The 22,213-nt window shown below is 38.5% G+C and overlaps 4 protein-coding genes across 6 annotated transcripts; 3 read left to right on the forward strand and 1 right to left on the reverse strand.

Moving 5' to 3' along the window:
- Positions 1-111: 111 nt before the first annotated feature.
- LOC147178356 (eukaryotic translation initiation factor 4E type 3-like) lies at positions 112-4,625 on the reverse strand. 2 transcript variants are annotated; one of them, XM_086068898.1, is made up of 8 exons: positions 4,418-4,625; positions 4,119-4,320; positions 3,404-3,476; positions 2,804-2,898; positions 2,634-2,694; positions 2,481-2,547; positions 2,237-2,392; positions 112-2,142 (listed from the first exon to the last, which is right to left on the reverse strand). In XM_086068898.1, the coding sequence occupies exons 2-8, from the start codon at positions 4,289-4,291 to the stop codon at positions 2,096-2,098; spliced, it is 672 nt and encodes a 223-aa protein (XP_085925024.1). In that variant the 5' UTR covers positions 4,292-4,320; positions 4,418-4,625; the 3' UTR covers positions 112-2,095. The 2 variants fall into 2 exon arrangements, with proteins under 2 accessions (XP_085925024.1, XP_085925023.1); XM_086068897.1 differs by having other exon boundaries at positions 4,119-4,623.
- On the forward strand, positions 4,453-12,574 carry LOC147178357 (serine/threonine-protein phosphatase 4 regulatory subunit 2-A-like). Of its 2 annotated transcripts, none has more exons than XM_086068895.1 (9): positions 4,453-4,757; positions 5,228-5,309; positions 5,408-5,611; positions 6,156-6,249; positions 6,338-6,375; positions 6,462-6,536; positions 6,660-6,809; positions 9,308-9,594; positions 11,651-12,574. In XM_086068895.1, exons 1-9 carry the CDS (start codon positions 4,724-4,726, stop codon positions 11,923-11,925), a joined length of 1,239 nt encoding a protein of 412 aa, XP_085925021.1. In that variant the 5' UTR covers positions 4,453-4,723; the 3' UTR covers positions 11,926-12,574. The 2 variants fall into 2 exon arrangements, with proteins under 2 accessions (XP_085925021.1, XP_085925022.1); XM_086068896.1 differs by having other exon boundaries at positions 4,466-4,757; positions 5,441-5,611.
- Positions 12,575-16,292: 3,718 nt separating this feature from the next.
- Positions 16,293-17,783, forward strand: guca1b (guanylate cyclase activator 1B). The gene is made up of 4 exons (XM_086069626.1): positions 16,293-16,695; positions 16,780-16,929; positions 17,037-17,151; positions 17,363-17,783. Exons 1-4 carry the CDS (start codon positions 16,492-16,494, stop codon positions 17,485-17,487), a joined length of 594 nt encoding a protein of 197 aa, XP_085925752.1. The 5' UTR covers positions 16,293-16,491; the 3' UTR covers positions 17,488-17,783.
- Positions 17,784-19,321: 1,538 nt separating this feature from the next.
- oard1 (O-acyl-ADP-ribose deacylase 1) lies at positions 19,322-21,056 on the forward strand. Its single transcript, XM_086069146.1, has 5 exons — positions 19,322-19,552; positions 19,670-19,835; positions 19,996-20,054; positions 20,148-20,260; positions 20,818-21,056. Exons 1-5 carry the CDS (start codon positions 19,517-19,519, stop codon positions 20,963-20,965), a joined length of 522 nt encoding a protein of 173 aa, XP_085925272.1. The 5' UTR covers positions 19,322-19,516; the 3' UTR covers positions 20,966-21,056.
- The last annotated feature ends 1,157 nt before the right edge of the window (positions 21,057-22,213 follow it).

Genomic DNA, 22,213 nt, shown 5'->3' on the forward strand with positions numbered 1-22,213 from the left:
CCACAAGATGGCGACATTTCTCTCACCACGTTCTGTAGTGTCTTGGCAGTCATCAATTATTTAGTCAATAAATTCTGTTGACGAAAACACAAATGATTTCAAGTGTATGTATAAGTTTGATCAAGTTTATTTTCAAACAAAGTAAAACAAACACACATGCGCAGTATATAAGATGCTAACATTCTTGTTTGCTAGCAAACACAAGGCACCGTCCAAGATCAACAGATACAAAGGTCAGAAATCTTAAAGTGAAAGGTCAACTGCATACGTGCAGTTTTCCAGTAACACATTTGATGTTCTTTTGATGGAATTACTTTTTTTAAGTAATTCCATTCAAACATAAGGTTGTGATAATTTTGACCAAGTTTCTCACAGGTCTGATCCTTAAAAATATATATTTTATTGAATAGAAAACCCAAGAGAAACCATCAAAAAAATTAATATTAAACCTGGGATTTAGTTGAGATAGTGGTAGTTGGCTTTCTTCAAGATTTATGACTCCATCTTTGTGCTGAACTTAGTCCAAATAGTCCTTGCAGAGATAAATCCATGCTGTTCTAAGTGTGAACGTGAATGTCAGCGTGTTGCCTCTAATTGACAGGTGACCAGTCTGGGGCGTACCCCGTCTCTCACCAAGTCAGCCATGATTGAACCATGACAAACGAATGGATGGATGGTATCCAGAGTATGATGGCTAACATTCAAACATCATTCTGAAATTAAACATGTAAGATGTTCAGTCATCATAAAAAGCCCACTACATTTCAGGTGGCAGGAGAAGAAATCAATCGATTCCAAGAGTGGGTTCACCTTTGCTTTAAACGCATGTCTTCTTGACACATTGAAAACAATGAATTACAGTAACTGCAGAGGCTATGCAAATAAATGCAAGAAACAAACAACAAACTGAAAATGAAAACAAAAACTGCAGTGCCCTTCGATGTGTGTTTTGTCTTATCAACTTTAACTGAAGGAACACACTAATAATTAAAAAAAAAGACTAATCAACATTATTACAACAGTAATTTACTTTTATGGTTTTGTTTATTTCACATTTTATTTTGTATGCTATCTTAAGTAGCAAGTAGACATGATTGCATAAATTATTTAGCAACAACTTAATTGAGTTTTCTTCATTGAAGTGATTGCAAAAAGAACATGTAATATTTTTAATGCACTTTTTTTTTAACCAAATGACAAGTTGAAGGATGTGCAATTTTCTGTAGTAAAGTAAAAATGTAAGACATAATGTATATCAAATAGCTTTAGTCTAGGGCAGTGATTCCCAACCAGAGTACCATGACACCCTAAGTGTACCATGCGAGATCATCCGGGGTGCCGTTGGAAACTATCCAATTTCACTTAATTTGTCCCAAAAAAAATTATGTATTCAATACAACTTCATTGTTGTCCATCTAGCTATGCCAGCAATGTATAGCGAAAAAGCAGAACAATGAAATGTCCTTCCATTAAATGGCAGAAGCTACAATAATGCCTGTGTATTCCCCTGGCATCATGCCTGGTGTCATGGCTTCCTGCAAGTTTATCAGCTGTGTGTTCAATTAAACAGACCAACATTTCACACACAGTAAGTCAATTTGTGCTCATCAGTGTTTCTCTAGTTCTGTTTGGTGGGATGTTTCTTACCTAAATTGGGAGTCTCGGCTCATTAAAGGTTGGGAAAAGCTAGACTAGGGAACTTTATTTTTTATTTTTTGCTGTTATGTACAAAAGTGTGAAAATGTGTGTGATTTTAAATGTGTACTCCGTTAAAGACCTAGTTTTGTTTGTGTTCCAGAAATTGAAATTAATACTATTAAAAGATGAGTCACCCGACTGTACATAACCTACTACATCTTTGCAAAAGTGTGAATAATAAAAACACAAGTTAGTAATAATAAACACAAGCAAAACAGTTTCAGATACAGTATAAGAATAACTGTAGTTCTGAAAGGATGAAGGATTTCCTTGCCATAATATAATGGCTACATTTTGCGTTGGTGATGATAAGGTTAAACTTATGCACTTCAACTCAACTGCTTCAAAATGAGCCAAAATATCACAATCCAAGATGTGCTTTAAAGTGCAAAATGTGCTAATACCGTGATCGACCTCCTTCGAAAGCGTGATGCTCCTTATGAGCTGTAATCAAAGCAAATATGAGTATGACTTACATTTTGAAGCTTCCCAATCCATGACATAATTGCAGAAAGACGCATTGTGAGGAAATACTCACGTTTGTAAAACACAGCTTTAAAAGGCGTCTGTGGAAGGAGCTCATGGATCCTCTCTAAAACTTTAGACTCATCAGCGCAGGAAGCGTTTCCATTCCACACCTGAACAACATCTTCTCTGTCTCTTACGCTGACGCTGACACCAACCACTTCATCTTCTGTGTTTGAAGTGAGCCACAGGCAATTGGTCAAATATTGACTATAGATTACTTGCCTTGCAAGAGAGTTGCTGAAACGATTGCTTACCTGCGGCACAATAATCACTGAACTGTTCCCCAATGGTGGCCAGTAGCAATTCCTTCCATACATCTGGCTGTAGAGACAAGGACAATTTTAATGAGCTCATTACATGATAGTGAAAATCTGAGATATTTCATAAACCGTAATCACAACACTCACTGTGCACTCTTTTGGTACTTTCAACCTCCAAACGCCACCTTTGGCATTACTTTCTTCCTCCCTGTTTGGAAGCAAGCAGACATTATATTACATTACACCAGTTACACCTTATTTTGTTCAAAACTATACGTAAGTATTCGCACCACATATTTATCTTTAATATAACTCACCAAAGTGGTTTCCTTTCACCTCTCATCAAGTGATAGCTGCACCTCAGTGGCAAGTTGGCGACATTGGGTATGTTGTTATAAACTCTCCAAAAGTTCTAGAGGAAACAAACATTTTATTACGGTTTCCCGGACAGCACCAGCTTGTTGACGTTTTCATTTTATTTTACTGTATGGAAATCCCAACCAGAGAATTTTATTGCCCTTTAACTAGCACGGCTATAAGGAATTCAACAACAGTCCATTTGACTTTTGTGCGACATAATGTTGAATTAGTCCCTAGTTGGTAGTTTTTTTTTATGTACATGGGATAAACGAGATGCAACATATTGTTGGCAATTAGTTTAAGTAACCTATGATTAATAAACCTGAATATCTTAAATGAAGGACAACAGAATAGTTTCTCCAGGTCATGGTTATAAATGAGAACTAGTTCTCAAACATTTTACCTGGTTAAATAAAGGTTGAATAACAATAAAATAAAAAAGTTTAATTTGAGTTTAAATGAGTAAATTCCAGTATTGTTACTGTGCAATTATGTAACCAACACCGTGTGATATTGTATTGTATTGTAACAACACTATAAAAGATTGGAAATCTTACCTGGACGGTCTCTACAGTGTAGATTTTCTTCAGGTTGGACTCACATTCGGCTGCTGTAGCTCCTGGCAGAGATCTGATAAAGGGGATACTTATTTAAATAAATGGCATTTAAAAAAAAGAAGTCATCCACTTGACATGTTCTGCCCAGCGTGTGTCACATATTTGTGTGCTGCCGATCAAACAGACAGCATGGAGGTGGGAATCACATGACAAATCAGCAAGTAAACAACTCTGACCTCATTAGAACACAGCACCCCTCTAACATGCACATGAGGTGGTGGGTGAAGCTTGTGTAACTCTTCGTGATTCAACATGAAATTTGATCTGAAATGACAAGTAGATGTCTAAGTGGGGCCAAGTGAGGACGATGAGGCACGTGTTTTTAAAGGCAATTCTGGAAAGCAACAGGGTTGTCGCAATAAAACTTCCTAAACTAACATGTAAAGTGAGAAATGAATTTGACCTTTTGTGAAATTAGTTTCAGTAAATGTAACTTTTTCTTTTCTTTTCTTTAAATTCTAGGATCCTCGCAAGCAGGTGTCTTTTCAATGTAGGTCAAAGAGAAAATGGGTCATTAAAACTACAATAGCAACTTTTGTTTTTTGAAAACAATTTAGTTGAACAATATCAACGACTATTAATCATAATACTTGCTACATGCGTCATCCTTTTTATTTGTCCTCTTTAATATTTCAAATGGAAAGCGGGGACTTACTTATCAAGCCAGAAGATCCAGGCAGAATGTAAGGGCAGAATGTCATTTTCTTTATCTTGAAAGAAGTTTCCCAAATCTGCGTCTCGTCCTCGGATGTGAATGCTGGGCTCCAGAAGAGCCACCGGGCTTGATGGAGAACTCAAATTTAACGTGGCAGCCAACGGAACTGCCATTGATGATTTTCGCCGAAGATCTCTAATGGCTTTGTCAAAAAAAAAAAAAACAGGCAGTCGTATTGAGACGCTGTTTCCACCGCAGCTTCTGTGTTACATGTGCACGTTTGCTAGGTGAAAGTTAACCTGATGATCAGCTGATGACTCATCGCGCCCTCAACGTCAACAACAAAACAATGACGTTTGCTGTATGGACATGCAAACCTGAGGTTTCGACGCCTGACGTCCACGGAAAACAATACGTTGTATTTACCGTTGTAGCAGTTCGGTTAAAAAGTATTTAAACAGCACTTCCTGACGAAACATTCCTTCCGTAAATGTATGACGTCAGCGTAGACATGCGCAGTCTTCACCCGGACCAGCTTTGTTATGTTGCTGCCTGTTATTGCTAACTAGCGAGTACAGTATTTCCTTCGGTTACCGGAGGCAGCGATGGACATCGAAGGGTTATTGGAAGCGTTTCAAGGCAAACTTTACAGTTACTAAAATGAATGATGCCGCATTCGTGAGAGCTTTTGACATTTTTTGCACCGGGTTGTACCGCTAATGGTTGCTAACTACGTGATCGCAACTTAGCACGCAACCTAGCAAGTTTGCAAGATTTGCAATTTCCATCACTACTTAATTCATAGGGGGATCGCTATCTAGTAATAATGTAAATGTTAGACAGTAACGCAATATTGTAATAAACGTGTTGCTACACAACAGCTTTCAAATGAACCGCTATTTTTTTTTGTAGTTGGCGTAATAGGATTTTATGTTATGGCGTTTACAGCACGTACTTGCTTTGTTTTGTTTTGTTTCCAAGTGTGCCACTCCTTTGTCTGTAGCTAATATTTTATTGAGTCGTCTTCGAAAATGCCCAGCTATTTTCTTGTGTGTTTTAAATCTGATCAAAATCATTAAAAAAAAACTTATCAATGTCGTCATTAACAGACTTTGAAAAGAAAGTGAAAAGGGATACAAGTCCAGTATTGGAGCAATTCCTGTGCCATGTTGCCAAGACAGGAGAAGCAATGTAAGTTTCTTCAAATTTGTACATGATTACATAGCCTACATGCTATTGTCATTCAAGTCTGGGTGGTATTACAATTGTTTGTGATAATTCTTTTGCAGACTTGATGTGACCAAATATTTGATCTCTCCTAGGATCCCGTGGTCACAATTCAAATCGTACTTCATGTTTAAGTTGGAGAATGTCATAGATGATTTTCACTCGACGACACCTGAGCAGAGAGGCACGCACAATCCCAATGTAGAACACGTTCCTTTCGAGGAGATGAAGCAGAGGATATTACAAATAGTCGACAGCTATAACGGGTGAGTAAAAAATGCTGTTTCTCCCTCGTTCAGTTTAGCTTTAGTTTTAACAACTAACCCTACATATAGTTCAAATTAAACTGTAAGAGTGATGCACATGCATCATGTAATAAAAAAATACAATTCAAACATTCTCAATGTCAACTAATCATTGTCATGATGTACGGTATATGTGAGCTTTCCAACTAATGAGAGTGCTTGTTGAATTGATCTTTACTGCATGGCACACTCCCAAATATAACTGTCCTAGCTGTGGCTAAGGGATATATTGTTACAACATGACATTTAAATGAGTGATTACTGTAGTCTGTAGAACTGGAAGCAATTAAAGTGACAAGAAAAGAAAAATCCACCACCCATGCCGCAGCCTAACCAGACTTGAATCAAGGTTAATAAGATCATTAAAGTTTGTGGCAGGCTGAGACGAGTCCTGTGTATTTAGGCTGGTATGTCTTTGCCAGCTTTGGCAGTGCTTCAAGTTCAGTGTTGATGCTGGCGGTTGCCCGTGACTTCTTCTAAACATATCTCTTGGTAACATTCCCAGAATCCCATTCACCATTCAGCGTCTGTGCGAGCTGCTCACTGACCCCAAGCGAAACTATACAGGAACAGAAAAGTTTCTCAGGGGTATAGAAAAGGTTAGCAGTTTACTACAGATTTAGTTTTGGTAATGAGTGATGTTAATTATGTATTCAATATTTATATTCCTATATATATGTCTTACAGAATGTAATGGTGGTCAGCTGTGCGTACCCTACATCTGAGTAAGTACAAAAGCTGCCATGCTTTACATTTGTGATGAGCATTTGCTTTTTAGCTGTCAGTTTTGTGCTTTTCTGTTTTTAAATAGGAAAAATGGGGCATCCTGTTCAAACAGAATGAATGGAGTGATGTTTCCTGCCACATCTTCTGTACACTCAGACAGGTGCAAACCACTATTAAAAGTTCTATAGCTTGGACATGCCATCAAGTGGCACAGTTGGTTACTTTTAGGATACATCTTTTTGGGCCTCCATGTGCAAGAAATGGACATGCTATTCTTTTACAGTCGAAATGTAAACGGACCAGGTATGCCAATACAGTTGAACAGGCCAAAGCTGTCACTGTCGGCTTCACTTTCCACCAATGGCCTGCCTGAGTGTGCAGTCAGCAAGGAGCTGGAGCCCACTGCAGAAGAGAAGGCAGAACACTGCGTCAGGTAGGGTACAGGGTCTGACGTTTATGGGTGGTAGCACTGTTGGGCCACCATGAGCCAAGTTGAGTTGGCCCTTTCAGAACCAGTACTGGTTCCATATATTCATGATATAATTTGTTCGTTTTTAGTGATAACGTCATACTGCATTTAGCATTTTTTTATACTGTACAATTGCCTTCATGGCTATGACAGTGCTAACACCACTAAAATCAAGACATTTGCACTTCACAGATCACTATTAATGCTAATTCTAGATTTGTAATTAAATGATGTATTTACATTGGTGGGAGATAAGTATTTGGTCAACAGCAAACGTTCAACTCAATACTTTGTACCTTTTATTGGCAATGACAAAGGCCAAACATTTACTGTAGATCTTCACAAAATTTGCACACGCTGTAGCTGGTATTTTTGGCCCATTCCTCCACGCAGATCTCCTTTAGAGCAGTGATATTTTGGGCCTCTCTCCAGGCAACACAGACTTTCACCTTGCCACCACCAATTTTCTGTGGAGTTGAGGTCTGGAGACTGGCAAGGCCACTCCAGGACTTTAAAATGCTTCACTCTTTCGTAGCCCGGGCGATACGTTTAAGAATCGAGATCAATGTTATACTGGAAGAACCAGCCCTTTTCATCTTCAATGCTCTCACTGATTCTTCCTCCAAACACACGTTGTTTGTACTAAAAAGTTCTATTTTGGTTTCATCTGACCACATGACATGACGTTCTACAAATCCTCTTCTGAATCATCAATTTGCTCTCTTGCAAATTTTAGACAGGTTTGGCAGGATTTGATTCCTTATTGACGTAGTGTGTTACTGATGGTAACCTTTGTTACTTTGGTTCCAGCTCTATGGAGGTCATTCACCAGGACCCACCCCCCCCCCCCCCCAACACACACACACACGCCCCGTGTAGTTCTGGGATTTTTACTCACCGTTCTCATGATCATTTTGCTTGTTATTATTTGTATCTTGTTTGTTATTGACCAAATGCTTTTTTCCCCCACCATAATTTACAAATTATCCATCCATCTTCTACCGTCGGGTCGCGGGGGCAGCAGCTTTAGTAGCGCAGACTTCCCTCTCCCCAGCCACTTCAACCAGCTCCACCGGCAGGATCCTAAGGTGTTCCCAGGCCAGCCGAGAGACATAGTCTCTCCAGCGTGTCCTGGGTTGTCCCCGGGGCCTCCGGCCGATGGGACTTGCCCGGAACACCCCTCCAGTGAGGCGTCCAGGAGGCATCCGAATCAGATGCCCGAGCCACCTCAGCTGGCTCCTCTCAACGCGAAGGAGTAGACTCCCTGAGTCCCTTCCAGATGACCGAGCTTCTCACATTATCTCTAAGGGAGAGCCTGGACACCCTGCGGAGGAATGTTATTTCGGCCGCTTGTATCCGGGATCTTCTGGTTCTTTTGGTCACGACCCACAGCTCGTGACTATAGGTGAGGGTAGGAACGTAGGTCGACCGGTAAATCGAGAGCTTCACCTTTCGGCTCAGCTTACCACGACAGGCCGATACAGAGTCCGCATCACTGCAGACGCTGCACCGATCCGCCTGTCGATCTCCCGCTCCATCCTGCCCTAACTCGTTAAAAAAGACCCCAAGATCCTTAAACTCCTCCACTCACATGGTCTCATCCCCGACCCGGAGAGGGCACGCCCCCCTTTTCCAACTGAGAACCATGGTCTCAGATTTGGAGGTGCTGATCTTCATCCCAACCGCTTCACACTTGTCTGCGAATCGCTCCAGTGAGAGCTGAAGATCACAGCTTGACGAAGCCAAACAGCACCACATCATCTGCAAAAAGCAGAGATGCAAGGCTACGGTTGCAAATAATTTACAAATTAATTCTTTAAAAATACATATTACCCATTACCTATGATGGAAAAATACAGACCTCTGTCATCATTTTAAGTGGGAGAACTGGCACAATCTGTGGCTGGCTAAATACTTTTTTTTTTGGTCCAACTGTAATTCTTAGGGGTTGCCTTCTTTTTAACTCTAAACAAGAATTTAAGCTTTAATTATCAGGAACTCAACACTTGATTCTCCAGGGAAGCAAGTTATATCGCACACACACCCTTTTATTGACAGGTTTATGAAACGACTGAGAATGTTTACTAATCATTTTGGAAATAAAATACAAAATGTTTCTTCGTACCCCTGCAATGTGCTCGCCTGTACCCGTGATGAGAAAACTGGTCTAGATGTTTTTTGCTTAGTCTTTCCAATGCAGCGGTCACTGCGCTCTATAACAACATTAGAGTTTGCGTGGAGAGATTTTGTCCCCGTGAAGACCAATTTTTGTCTCTGGGGGTGCTGCTGGGTTTGAAGTGCATTGCAGTGTTGTTTGGAGAAATTCCTTGCGATATACACCACATGCGACATATCACAATCAAAAGTATATTTTTTTCACCTCCAGTGTAGAAACAATTTGCTTATCATACATTAAGAATTAGATTTGATTCACGCACAATTGCACATTTCTATTTTTACAGCACTGACTCTTCACTCTTGGGAGCTGAAATCCCGCTGAGCCGGACAAAGAATAAACACACTGATGAGGAGGAGGAAGAGGAGGATTCTGATGCTGAGAAGCACAACAGCAAGAGGCTAAAGGTCAACGAAAAGCAGGAGGAGTACGACATAGCAAATGAAAACAAGGAATCCTCGTGTACAGGCACACAGAAATCATCAGTGGGGGGTGATTCTTCAGAAGACTCTTGCGATGGACAATACAAAAGTCAACCATCTTGTCGAACACACTCGATTATAGACGATCCAGGTAGGTGTACATGAACTCTGCCTACTGCGAATCATTCAGAGTTTTTAATTCGAGTTGAGGCTCTACAGTCAATCACAATCTGTTTTGGAATGCCAGGTATCCTCCAATTTGTTTGTATTCATAGAGGCTAGAGCTGTCAATCGATTCAAAATTTTAATCAGATTAATCACATTTTAGAATTTTGATTAATCATGATTAATCACTGAATCAAAAAGGCTTTTTATCAAAAAAAAATTGCCCACCAAATTTGAAAAGCGCCTGTTATGTGTTAATTCGTTCTACATTTAATGTTATGAGGATGTCTTCCACATTTTTTTTTGATCCACTTCACACTCTCATCCCCGTCTTTTTCCTAATCAGTTAAGTACTTGCATTATTTGAAATGAGGGGAAAAAATGACCCAAGTATTTTTGACCAGAACAAATATTCTGAATGGCATTTGCAAACAATTATTGAATGCTTTACTTTAATACTCAAAATTAATAGTGTGATTAATCTGCGTTAATACATGATTAATGCGGTAATTTTTTGTGATTAATCAACAAATTTACGCTTTAACTTTGACAGCATTAATTCCAAAACAACCCCCCCCCCCCCACTCCCATAGAAAATAAAGGAAATCTCAACCGAGCTGAAACTAGCAATTCTAAAACCTTTATTAGCTGTACAAGCATTTTAAAATTCACTCAATCGAAGTACTCACCCTTTGATGCCTGACAGACTTGAAGCGTACAGGGAAGTCAACTGTGGAAAGCTTGCTAATCGTTGAATAATGCTTTTTGTCTTTTTTTTTTAAAATCAAACCTAAAAGTTAATGTTGTTTGAAGCTTGTTTAAATCCGACGGCGTATTAGGGCCACAAATAAATAAATAAAAATTAGAGGGCGGGGGCAATATTCCCTCGCAAATTTGCCATTTTATAAAGTGGCAAAATTTGCCACTTTATAAAGTAGCAAATTTTCCTCTTTATATAGTGGCAGATTTGCGAGAAAAAAACTTACGAGAAATACACGTGGCGCACTACTCGACTGTTTGTGCCAACACTTTTCGGTTGGGTTTCCAAATAAGGAGATAGTAGCCTAAATTGCTTTAGCCAAGATTAACCATATCATGTTAAGCATTCGCTCTTTGAACCGTTGTGTACGGCCACTGGCCAGCGACAAAGACACCTCACTTTGCGAAGGTCCACACCCGGACGATCAAGCATTTAAGTTAATTTGTTAATATGTATATTTACTTGTACATTTATGTTACCAGAATTATTATTTACACGTTCATACTTTTTTTTTTTTTGTACAAGTATCTAAGTTGATGTGTCGAATCCGCTGCTCTCCGTCATTCGCTAGCATTTACCTAAAGTATGCTAGCATCTGATTGGTTAGTGTTAGTCAGCTGATAGGGAATCAGGAAGTGTTGTCGCTCTAGCTGCAGTGAATGATGAGTAAAGTTTAAATTTAAGAATGAATCCGTCTCCAACCTGCCTTTTTATTTTATAAACAGTGTCCCATTAACCACCAACGAATCCTCACCATTAGACTATAGCTACGCTGCAGTTTTTTTGTCTCGCAAATCTGCCACTATAAAAACTCGTAAATTTGCGACTTTATAAAATGGCAAATTTGCGACTTTATAAAGTAGCAAATTTGCGAGTTTTTTCTCTGAATATTGCCCCCGCCCTCTAAAAAAATATATTTATACGTGGCCCTAATACGCCGTCGTATTTAAATAACTTAAATTGCAGTTCTATAACATTTATTGCATGTGCACCTGGAGCGACACTGTCACCTAGTGGCATTGTCAATATTACTGGAAGGAAGTTGAGAAGATGCACTTGTATGTAGTACTGTTGAAGAAATTCATATTTATTGTGGTTTTTTAACGACAATGTTTTGGCATGACATTTTTTCAAAAACATTTTTGCTAAATTCAAAATTGTCCCAGGCATTCGATTTAGGGCAGTCCACTGTAATTGACCTCAGCAAAAATTCGTGACAATGCACTTTACAATCAAAATGTTTTACAGCATTTTTTTTTTTTTACCTTGTCTTCCTCCTCAGAGCCCAGTAGCCCACCGACAGAACCATGTGAAAAGGGGACTGTTGATGAGAAGGTCCACTGTGACATCACCATTCAGCCGTCAGAGCGACCACTGAGGGAGAATACACTCACGAAGCACAACACTGGGGACAGCAGCAGCAATGACGGAGACTGCCTGCCGAGTGTCAAACTGGTTCTCTCCTCTTCTGGTAATTCACCCAACTTGTCAACAGGGGGCGATGCAGACAATTCAAACGTCACAAAGACTGAAATCAAGCCTGGGGAAAGTGAATAAATGAGCCAGTTGACCTGACTGACTCTTGACACTGTATGATACCACACCAAGGGTATACTGTATCACTGTGGAACTGTAGGCTGCAGAATGGGGAGTGACTATTCTTATAGACAAAGGAGGAGATCGTGGAGCTTTTTTTCACCGTTGACTGTTTTTCTACGCTCCCACCAACCATGTTAATATCAGACCTTTATCATGTACACCTCATGAGTTGTTGTAACAACATCATCACTGGCATGAATTTCCAAAAAATACTTTGGTAGCTTGAGTTGTTTTAGCCTAATCATTGTTTTGACATGAAGAATGTCCCCCTGATGAACAAGAACATCTGGCTCCCCTTACAAACCTTTTCTATGGGGAAAAAAACCCTAACACATTTAAAAAATATATATATATTTTAACATTGCACTTATTAGCACTAGTTCCTTGATGGATAGTGACAATTCAATTTTTTTAATTTTTACTAAGTCATTTCAGCATAACAATTTCTTAACAGTACTTTACAGTTCTTCCCTCTAATACCATAGGAGTACACATGTCTCGTTTTTGATAACTCAAGATTTTTACGGTACTGTACATGCCTGTAAATCAGTTTTATGCACATTTCATGTGTGTCCATGGCACAGAGTAAAAACAGATGGAAAATGAATGCTTCTTTCAGTGTATTCATGAAAAAGGAATATAACCTGTCCTGGAATTAATGCAGTTTATACACCATCTATTCAGAACAATTAGCTTTTGAGCAAGGAAGCAATTTCATCTTCATGTTTACAATTACAAAATTGGCTTATATAAGGGTATGAAACAAGTGCAGGGTTCCACACTATCAGTGGCCCGTGGCCATTACTTGACTGTCGGACCAACTGAAGTTCACTGATGCTGGCATGCTTTGGCACTTTTTATTTTTTTACATGTCAGGTCATATATGGGTTAACCAAGATATAAAGCTCATAAAATGTCAAATGTTGAATAAATATTCAGCATAATTTTATACTGCAAAAAAGCATAACATGCAATAAAAAGTAACTCCACAGAAGTAATATTTTCCTAAAGGTTTAAATACTACAATACAAAGATGAGGCACTGTGGAGGAATTTGCGCAAAAATATCTTTACAATAGCTTTTTTTTTATTTGACCATTTATGACTCAACTTCTATTTAGCAGATTAACACATTAGCTGTTCATATTAAAGATCCGAACGTTGACGTCACGCGTCCCAAAATGGACGTTAGCAGCATAGAAACCGGCAAACGCTACACTTTAACAATAATTGACTGCTGTTGTGGACCAGCTGCCACAACGAGAAGAGGGAAAAAAAGGATCGAGCATGCTCCAGGCTATCAAAAGAGGAACAGATGCGTAGCCAAATGTTGCACTTTGTACATGGTGGCTAAATCAGCAGATGCTAACTGTTACCACACGGAAAATGTGGGGGAAATAATCTGTTTCGTTCATTTGTGCTGCTACAGTTTAATTCAATCACTGCCATTGACGACTATAGACATAAAAAAACCATTTGAACTATTTCTATTAGTTTAAAATTGTTTCCACTTTTGCTACCAAGAGTATGAAAACCTAGGGAAAAAATGATTGTAAAGTTAGCACAGATATAACATTTGTGATTAATTACAATAAAAAAATGAATCGCCTGACGCCCCTAATTATTATTTTTTTTAAATTAAGAATAAGGGGCGTCAGACGATTAAAATTTTTAACTAATTAATCGCATTACTGCAAAAGTTGACTCACAATTAATCACACATTTTATATCTGTTATAAATGTAAAAACATTTTTTCTAGGTTTTCATAAAAAATTTAATGAATTGAATTTTTTTTTTTTAACTAATAGAAATAGTTTACATGAATTTTTGACGTCTATAGTCGTCAATGGCAGTGAATGAGTTAATGGATATCACACAGTTGAATTTAATAACTGACCAACACCATAAAGAAGACTTTTTACGGCATAAATGACGGCGGCCGCAGCCTAATTAGCAGTTGCTAACTTGCTAACGACGTACATAAATAACACTGCAAGACTTGCGTGAAACTGCTAACTTCGATGGCATTCTGACCACACATAAAGGGGAAATAAATCCGGATTGTACAAACTTGTAAGGCCTTTGTATGATCAGATTTGAAAGCACTCACCGGAGTAAGAGAGGAGGCAGTTCCACGTAGCAGTGTCGCCAAGTTGAGAAAAAAAGCACTCCTGACATTTCATCGGCAATCCAACATGTCCACCTGCCGCATGTATATCATGTCCTTTTCATCAAAGTGACTGTCAATGCTCTTGGGCAGAAAGTTGACGGTTAAACATTAGATTTTGCCGTCCTCGCTGTTGTAGTCCATTAACGCTGCGCCGCTACTTTCCTGCCGCAGAGGTGCGTGTTCAGAGAAATAGTCACGTGACCTCCGGATCTCTATGGACACTTCTCCAATCTCAGACTGGATTCGAGTTTGAATTTCCTGCCCTCTGTCTGCGATTGTGATGTCATGCGTGCAGTGTGTAAATGCGAAGAAGGCAGTGTGCAGTTTCATTTTTCGGCCACATGTGGCAGTAGCGATTCTAAATAAATGTTCCTGTATTGAGCAACTTTAAATAATAATTTAAATTTACCATATTGTTTCAAGAATATATAGGCAAGGCGCCCCAAAAGGCTTAATGTAGGATTCTGAAAGTGTGACCTCGCCCTTACATTCAAGTTTTAACATGCACAGTTACATTTCATTTCAGATAATCATATGACGTTAGTTAACTCATTAACTGCCATTGACGCCTATAGACATCAAAAATTCATTTGAACAATTTCTATTAGTTTTAACATTTTTTTCCACTTTTGTTAACAAAGGTATGAAAACCTAGAAAAAAAATCAGTGCACATTTAGAACAGATACAAAATTTGTTATTAATCGTGAGTTAACTAGTGAAGTCATGCGATTAATTACAATTTTAAAAAATTTAATCACCTGACGCCCCTAATTTTTAATAATCTTTTATTTTTTTAATAGTAAGTTAACTAGTAAAGTCATGCTATTATTACAATTAAAAAATGTATTCACCCGATGCCCCAAATTTTTTAAAATAATCTTTTCTTTAAAAAATTTTTTTTTTAAGAAAAAATATATTTTAAATTAGGGGTGTCATGCGATTAAAATTTGTCATCGTAATTAATTGCATGACTTCACTATTTAACTCACAATTTTATATCTGTTCTGAATATACAATAACAAAAATTCTAGGTTTTCATACTCTTGTTAACAAAAGTGGGGAAAAAATTAACTAATAGAAACAGTTCAAATGATTTTTTGACGTCTATAGCCATCAATGGCTGTGAAGGAGTTAATTATAAAATAGACATGCAAAGACCAATGTACAATATTCTTTCTAAAGTCTTAATGGATCTGTTTTTCTAATTCCCACTATTTTGTTTTCAATATTGAAGTTACTGCTGCGGTGAATGTTTTTGCATGTAGGCCTACAGTACGTAATTTAACTTAACCATTAGTACCTTAAAAACGTTTGCACAATACAAATTCAAATACACTTGGTTTGATTCACTGTCAGTGGAGTGAAATCCATGATGGCCTTGACACTTCTCAGCTAAGATTACTGTAAAACAATCGCTGTTGTCAGCAGGTATGGAGGGATGGGATGGTATTGGCCACGGCAAGCTTGCAACTCCATATGATGGCGTATACGTATTGCATGTACAGCGTAATATTGTGATATTTGAGTTGCTTAATAGTACAGTACTTTTCTTACAGTGTTAGACTTTTTTTTTCTTTTTCTTTTTTTTACAAGTGGCTGCAAACAAGCATCCTTTCTAATCCAAATGTTACATTGTCTATATGCATGTGATTCTAGAAAGATTAGAAAATGTCTATAGATTCCGTAAGAAACCTGGACAAACATGTATACGAAGCTCCAGTGAAATAACCTGACACATAAAGGTCACAACTAATGTGGAGACTGAAACCTGGATGAGTCATCCGACTCATCAAAAAGCTTCCATCTTGGGCAAGATTACCAAAGAGAATTTCAAATGCATATGCACATTTTTTTAAGGATTTATAAGACGGGTTTAGAAAATGATTCCATTACATTGGTTAGGGCCCAAGCTCTCTGCACTAACAATAGACTTCTTCTACAGATTGGATAAGTGACATCTGAGTTAAAAGTCAAGTCAGCAATAAACTTAATGAGAACACGGGGGAAGGAGCTAATATTGTACTGTATATACACTCGACAATGTGTAGCCTATTGTGGGTATGAAGCAACGGCAAATGACAATCCTCTCATGATGCGTCTGTGGACCGATTGATTTTGACAAGTGGACATTTGTAATCCGCTCATGAGAGCCATAACAACCTGTGTCTCGTCCTGTTATTCAGATGGGATTCAACCGAGACTAACTTTCAGCAATGCAGCCGGCATGTTATTTTCATGTAATTTAAATTGACTAGCTTACTCACAAAACATTTAGGTACTAATAGTTAGGTCAAAGTGTATTATGTAATGTAATTCTTGCAGTCTTCAGGGTGCTGCGATAAATCTTTCCACAATGGGTCAGCACCTAAGCGAGGACAGTGACCCAGACAAAGAAATAGACGTGGCAGAGCTGCAGGAATGGTACAAGAAGTTTGTGGTAGAATGCCCAAGTGGAACACTGTTTATGCACGAGTTCAAGAGTTTTTTTGGGGTCGCCGATAACAAGGAGGCTTCAGATTACATCGAAAGCATGTTTCGGGCCTTCGACAAGAATGGAGTAAGTGTGCCAACCTGCTTTGGATGTGCAAATTAGGGAATGCATCCATTGTGTTTTTTAACCGTTTGTTTCTCATGTAAACAGGACAACACCATTGACTTTCTCGAGTATGTTGCAGCTTTGAACTTGGTCCTTAGGGGCAAATTGGAGCATAAACTGAAATGGACGTTCAAAATGTATGATAAAGATGGAAGTGGGTGCATTGATAAAACAGAGCTTCTTGAAATTGTGGAGGTAACCTATCATTTCAGTTCAATGTAATGTCAATTTGTAATAATTTAATGTAAAGGAATGTATTCAACTTGACACATATCCAAACATCCTATCCGATCACTCCCAAGTCTATTTATCGACTGAAGAAAGCATGTCATGGAGAGCTGGATGAAGAGTGCAATCTTTTGACCCCCGACCAAGTTGTGGATCGGATATTTGAGCTGGTTGATGAAAATGGTGATGGTAAGTTTTCACAATTTTCTCACAGCTTAAAACACTGCATGGATGATTTAAGAGCTCGTTGTTAGCTTTAATGGCTTTAAATCGAAAACCTCGCCGCTAATCATGTCCTGTGTATAGACTGGATGTTTATTGTGGGTGTTGGCTACCACTCAACAAAGGACAAAATACATAGAATATATTTCAGAAATAATCCCCCCGCACGCACACTTAGGCGAACTCTCCCTGGACGAGTTCATCGATGGAGCACGGAGGGACAAGTGGGTGATGAAGATGCTGCAGATGGATGTCAACCCTGGGGACTGGATCAATGAGCGAAGACGCAGTGACAACTTCTAAAGGCTGGAGAAGGGACTTCAGTCTGTCACATGCACAAAGCTTTAGTGTGACATGATGCCAACCTTGCTTTTGTCTCACTGAGCTTGCATGAATGTAAAATGTGTACAACACTCAGTCTAGTATAGGTGTGTATATATCTGTCGATGTGATAGGATGTTATACAGGAAAAAACTTACTTGAATTAGAATTAATCATTTGTTTTGGTGCAGATTTGAGTTTGAAGAATGTTGCAGAAATGATCATTTAAAAATGTGAACACGGGTAGAGTTGTTTAGAAATAAAATGTTGCATATGTTTATCTGTTTCATAATTATTGTGAGGCATTCATTAACATGATCAGTTTACATAAATTAATATCATTAAGAAATTAATAAGGTGATTTGAGCCGATTTATTCTTTCAGAAGTAAATATCAAAGTAGTAGCCCTTCATGTTTAAGCAGTACTCAGATCTAAAAAGGTTAAACTAATATTTATCCATCCATAATGCCGAATCAGCGATGGTTAATCCTTTTTAACTATGCCTCAATGTCCTCCGCTTTAGTTTAGTTATGGTGTTAGGAAAGAGGAACAAGAAAAAAGCTCTGGTCAGCCACGATAACAGCGGTCACCAAAGTGTTGCCCGCGGGCACCAGCTGATAGCCCCCAAGGATCCCATTGTTGCATGCGGACCTGTTCCAATAGTAGCTGACTGGCAGATTTAGAAAGAAAAAAATGGTGTTGCCAGTTGATGTTTATTTTTTTCCAAATTGAAAAAGAGAAATCATTAACATGATCAGTGTATTTACAGAAATTAATATCATTATTAATAACATTATTAATTAAAACTAATTTGAGCAAACTTGTTATTTCAGAAGTGTGTATGTCACACTGGTAGCCCTTCGAATCAGTACCCAAAGGTCTCAGTTTTTAAAATGTTGATGAATCCCGCACTATATGAGAATGATGCATTCAGGGCAGAGTTGAAGTGGTGGTGGAGGTTATTGTGTGTCTCGTAGTAGCCCCTTCAGACCCGCATTTTTTCTGCTGGGCAAAATGTCTTCTTTTTTGGTGCTGATTTTGACTCTTTTCCCACATAAGAACATCATGAAATATTTGTATTCATTTATTTAGTGGATAATATGGCTGTAACGTTTTGTAAACTTACCAAGCGTAAATGCAACATTTTAAACATGAACATCATGCAAATCAACTTGCGATTGTTTTGGTTAGTTAAGATTCAATAATGAACCAGAAGTGTTGACATAATCCAAATTATGCGTTTAAAGGGTTTAGACACGGGAATATGTCATGTCCACTGCGACTATATATGGGTCTGAAGGTTAACGTTGTTTAACAAATCATAGGTTGACTATGTAAGTATGTGGCGACGCACTTTAAGCATTGCGATTGTGTGATATATGTGATGAATCCGTAACCTAAATTGGACCCTTTCCCCCTATTTAATCGCACTTTCGTTTATGAATCTGTAGGAACCGTTCTGTTGTCGCATTGTTTTCTCATTCCTCCTTGAGTCCTTTCAAGAAAAACGTTCCAGTCAAATTTGTCTTTGGGAAATTAATACATGCATAAATGTGCTAAATTGACGCGCTGCGAGAGCGGAAGTGGTTGTTTTTCAAAATAAGATACCAAAAACCTGACAATAAAATATTAATTATAATTTTAAACAAAGCTATTTATTTTTCTTTTTTTCGCGGTCCGTTTCCAAATGACCCTCCGTCCGGTGATGTTTTTGGACAGTTTTTCGGAACCCCTGAGCTAAAATGCTGTATCAACCAACCACGGTTACTTTTAAAAGAATGGGGTCAACAATCTCGCGAGACAGAACGACATAAAACGAGACTATGGAGGACGAATCAAATTGTATTTTAAAATGACAAACACTGCTTGTTTACAATTTACAAATAATCTCTCTACACTGTCACTTGACTAAAGAAGGACAACAGTTGTGCTTTTGTGTCGTGTGACTGCACCATAAATCAGTAGCTAATATCCACGTACCCTCAATTTGTTTCAAGCGTCTCAACGTCAATGTCCTCGCAACCGGGCATGTCTGACACGTCGGAGGTAAATATTCACAATTTTCACACACTTAAACATTTTTCAAATCACGTAATTTCGGAGCATTATACGATAATGGTGGGGTGGATTCATTCAAATGAAATGTCACCCTCTTCTGGTTAGCTGGCAAACGAGAAATTCAGCCTAAACCACGTCACGGGGGATCTGTTCTCATGTCCCGCGGACGAGGCGCTCGCCCACTGCATCAGTGAGGACTGCCGCATGGGGGCAGGCATCGCAGTCATTTTTAAGCAGAAGTTCAGAGGGGTCGAGGAGCTCAAGGGACAGAGTGAGTCAAGCCTCTATTTATATAAGATGATCTTCTATTTATATAAGAAATGGTCTTACTCTTGGGGTGGGGCCCGGGTGGTGATTTTTCTCGTAGCTTTTGTTTTGCTTCCCCACATCTAATAGTATCTTTTTTTCCTTTTCTTTGTAAATTAAACCAGAGAAGCTGGTGGGACAGTGTGCTGTACTGAAGACGGGAACACGTTTTGTGTACTATCTGGTAACCATGAAATACTTGAAGTAGAAGTATTATGTTTGCACATTTGAGGATAAAAAACAAAACAAAAACTATTTTCCTTCTGTCAATTTTTAGATCACCAAGAAGAAGGCGAGCCAAAAGCCAACCTATGACAACTTGAGACAGAGCTTGGAGGACATGAGAACACACTGTATACAAAATGGAGTCACCCGAATTTCCATGCCTCGGTTTGATCCTACTCATTATATCAATATAAAATACATTCAACTGCAAATGTGCCCATTTTAAAAACACATTGTCACATTGTCCAATAGTATTAATTTCATGGTCCTTTACAAAAGATTTGAACTCTCATAGCATAATAAGTTCAGGCAAGTTTAGATCCTTTTGTAAGGTGTTCCATGAAAAGGGAGCAGCATATTTGAAAGCTGTTTTACCCAGCTCTGTCCTAACCCTGGGAACTGTCATTGGGCGGATTTTTCAAGAGTGCAAACCTGGTGTTAACATAAGTAGGCACAAGCTGTTGGTGTGTACATAAGTATGCACAAAAGTAAGATGATTGAACATGATTTGCAAATCATTGTATTGTTTTTATTTATATTTAACACAGTCCCAACTTCATTGGAATTTGGTTTGTACATTACATTTAATAAGTACAATGAATACCATGGGCAGATAAGAAACTTTATTTGTCCCTCAATGGAAAAAATAGCAATATGTCTAACAATTCTCTTTAAAGATGTTAAAGTTTGGCAACAGTGGTATGTTTGTGTCTCCCTGGCAGTATTGGCTGTGGCTTGGACCGATTGAAGTGGGAAAGAGTTTCAGAGATGCTGGAAGAGATCTTTGAGGCCACAGATATCGCTGTCACAGTCTACAGCCTCCCTGTGAAAGCTGAGACCATGGAGATGGAGGAGAACACAAACAGATGATTCTTGGAAATGTTTCGCAGCACTCGTGTTTGAGTTTCTACAATAGTTGACCTTGATATTAATGAATAAATGTTCTACTTTTGCACCATAAGATCAATTGCACATCTGTTGGTGAGGTGCGAGGAAAAAGTGTGATTCCTGTTGATTAAATTTTTGTGCATGAATTGGTCATTAATTGTAGTCTAATCATCTAAATCACAAGAATAAACAAAACAGTCTGTTTTTGTACTAATACAGCCCCTTCCAAAATGATAATATCAAGTTCTTTGCTTTTGTTGTATACTGAAAACATTTGTGTTTCAGATCAAAAGATGAATGAGACAGAAGTTCAGAATTCCAGCTTTTATTTCATGTCATTTACATCGTGATGTGTTAAACATCTCAGGACAGCACGTTTTGTTTGAAGTCACCCACTTTTCAAGTGAGCAAACGTATTGGAACAGACATTATTAAATTAACTTAAAGGTCTCACATTATTCAACTTTTCCACATAGTAAAATAGTTCTCAAATGTGTAAAAGACATGTCTGTGACATGCATTTGTCAAAATTGACTTTGAATCTAATATTTTGGCTGTCCCTAAATCAGCCAAAAAACACTCTCTGCTCAAAACAGCCTGTTTTAGGGGTGTGCCACTTTTACGTAAATAGCTGCACCAGGCCACGCCTAGGCCATACCCTTCTCTTTAGAAGGGGCTGTGATTTTGGCTCCAGTAGCCAATGTGCTAATGTTGTGAATGAAAACGACTGGCCACGGCAACAGAAGAAAAGAAAAATACAGACATGTCTTTTACACATTTGAGAACTTTTTTAGTATGTGGAAAAGTGGCATAATGTTTTACCATAAGAAAAAATGGCATAACGTTACTACAGAGACTATGTTGTAGCGTTAGTTTGTGATTGTTTAGGCAATGGTTATTTTGCCGTAACCGGCAAATCTTCCGCAAACGTTATTTTGCCGTGAATGTCTCCTATTTGCCGTGAATGCTTGTAGACATTTACAAGCGGTTATGAATAACACCAATGTGCACATTTAGGACCACTTAGCGGCCGGTTAGCATCACAAAGTCATGTCAACTAGGTGGCGAGTTCCCAGTCATAGTAAATTAACCACCGCGGATTGTATCTTGACAAAACCGCTTCATATTATCCAACCACCGTCTGCTTTATCATATCTGACCTCTTGTAACCAAACACCCTCCACAAGAAAAATGTAGCTCCCACTTTAGGCACTTAAAACACACCAGTAA

Source organism: Leptonotus elevatus, chromosome 2 (genome assembly GCF_054856555.1).
Source record: "Leptonotus elevatus isolate MCC_2025b chromosome 2, RoL_Lele_1.0, whole genome shotgun sequence".
NCBI lineage: Eukaryota > Metazoa > Chordata > Actinopteri > Syngnathiformes > Syngnathidae > Leptonotus > Leptonotus elevatus.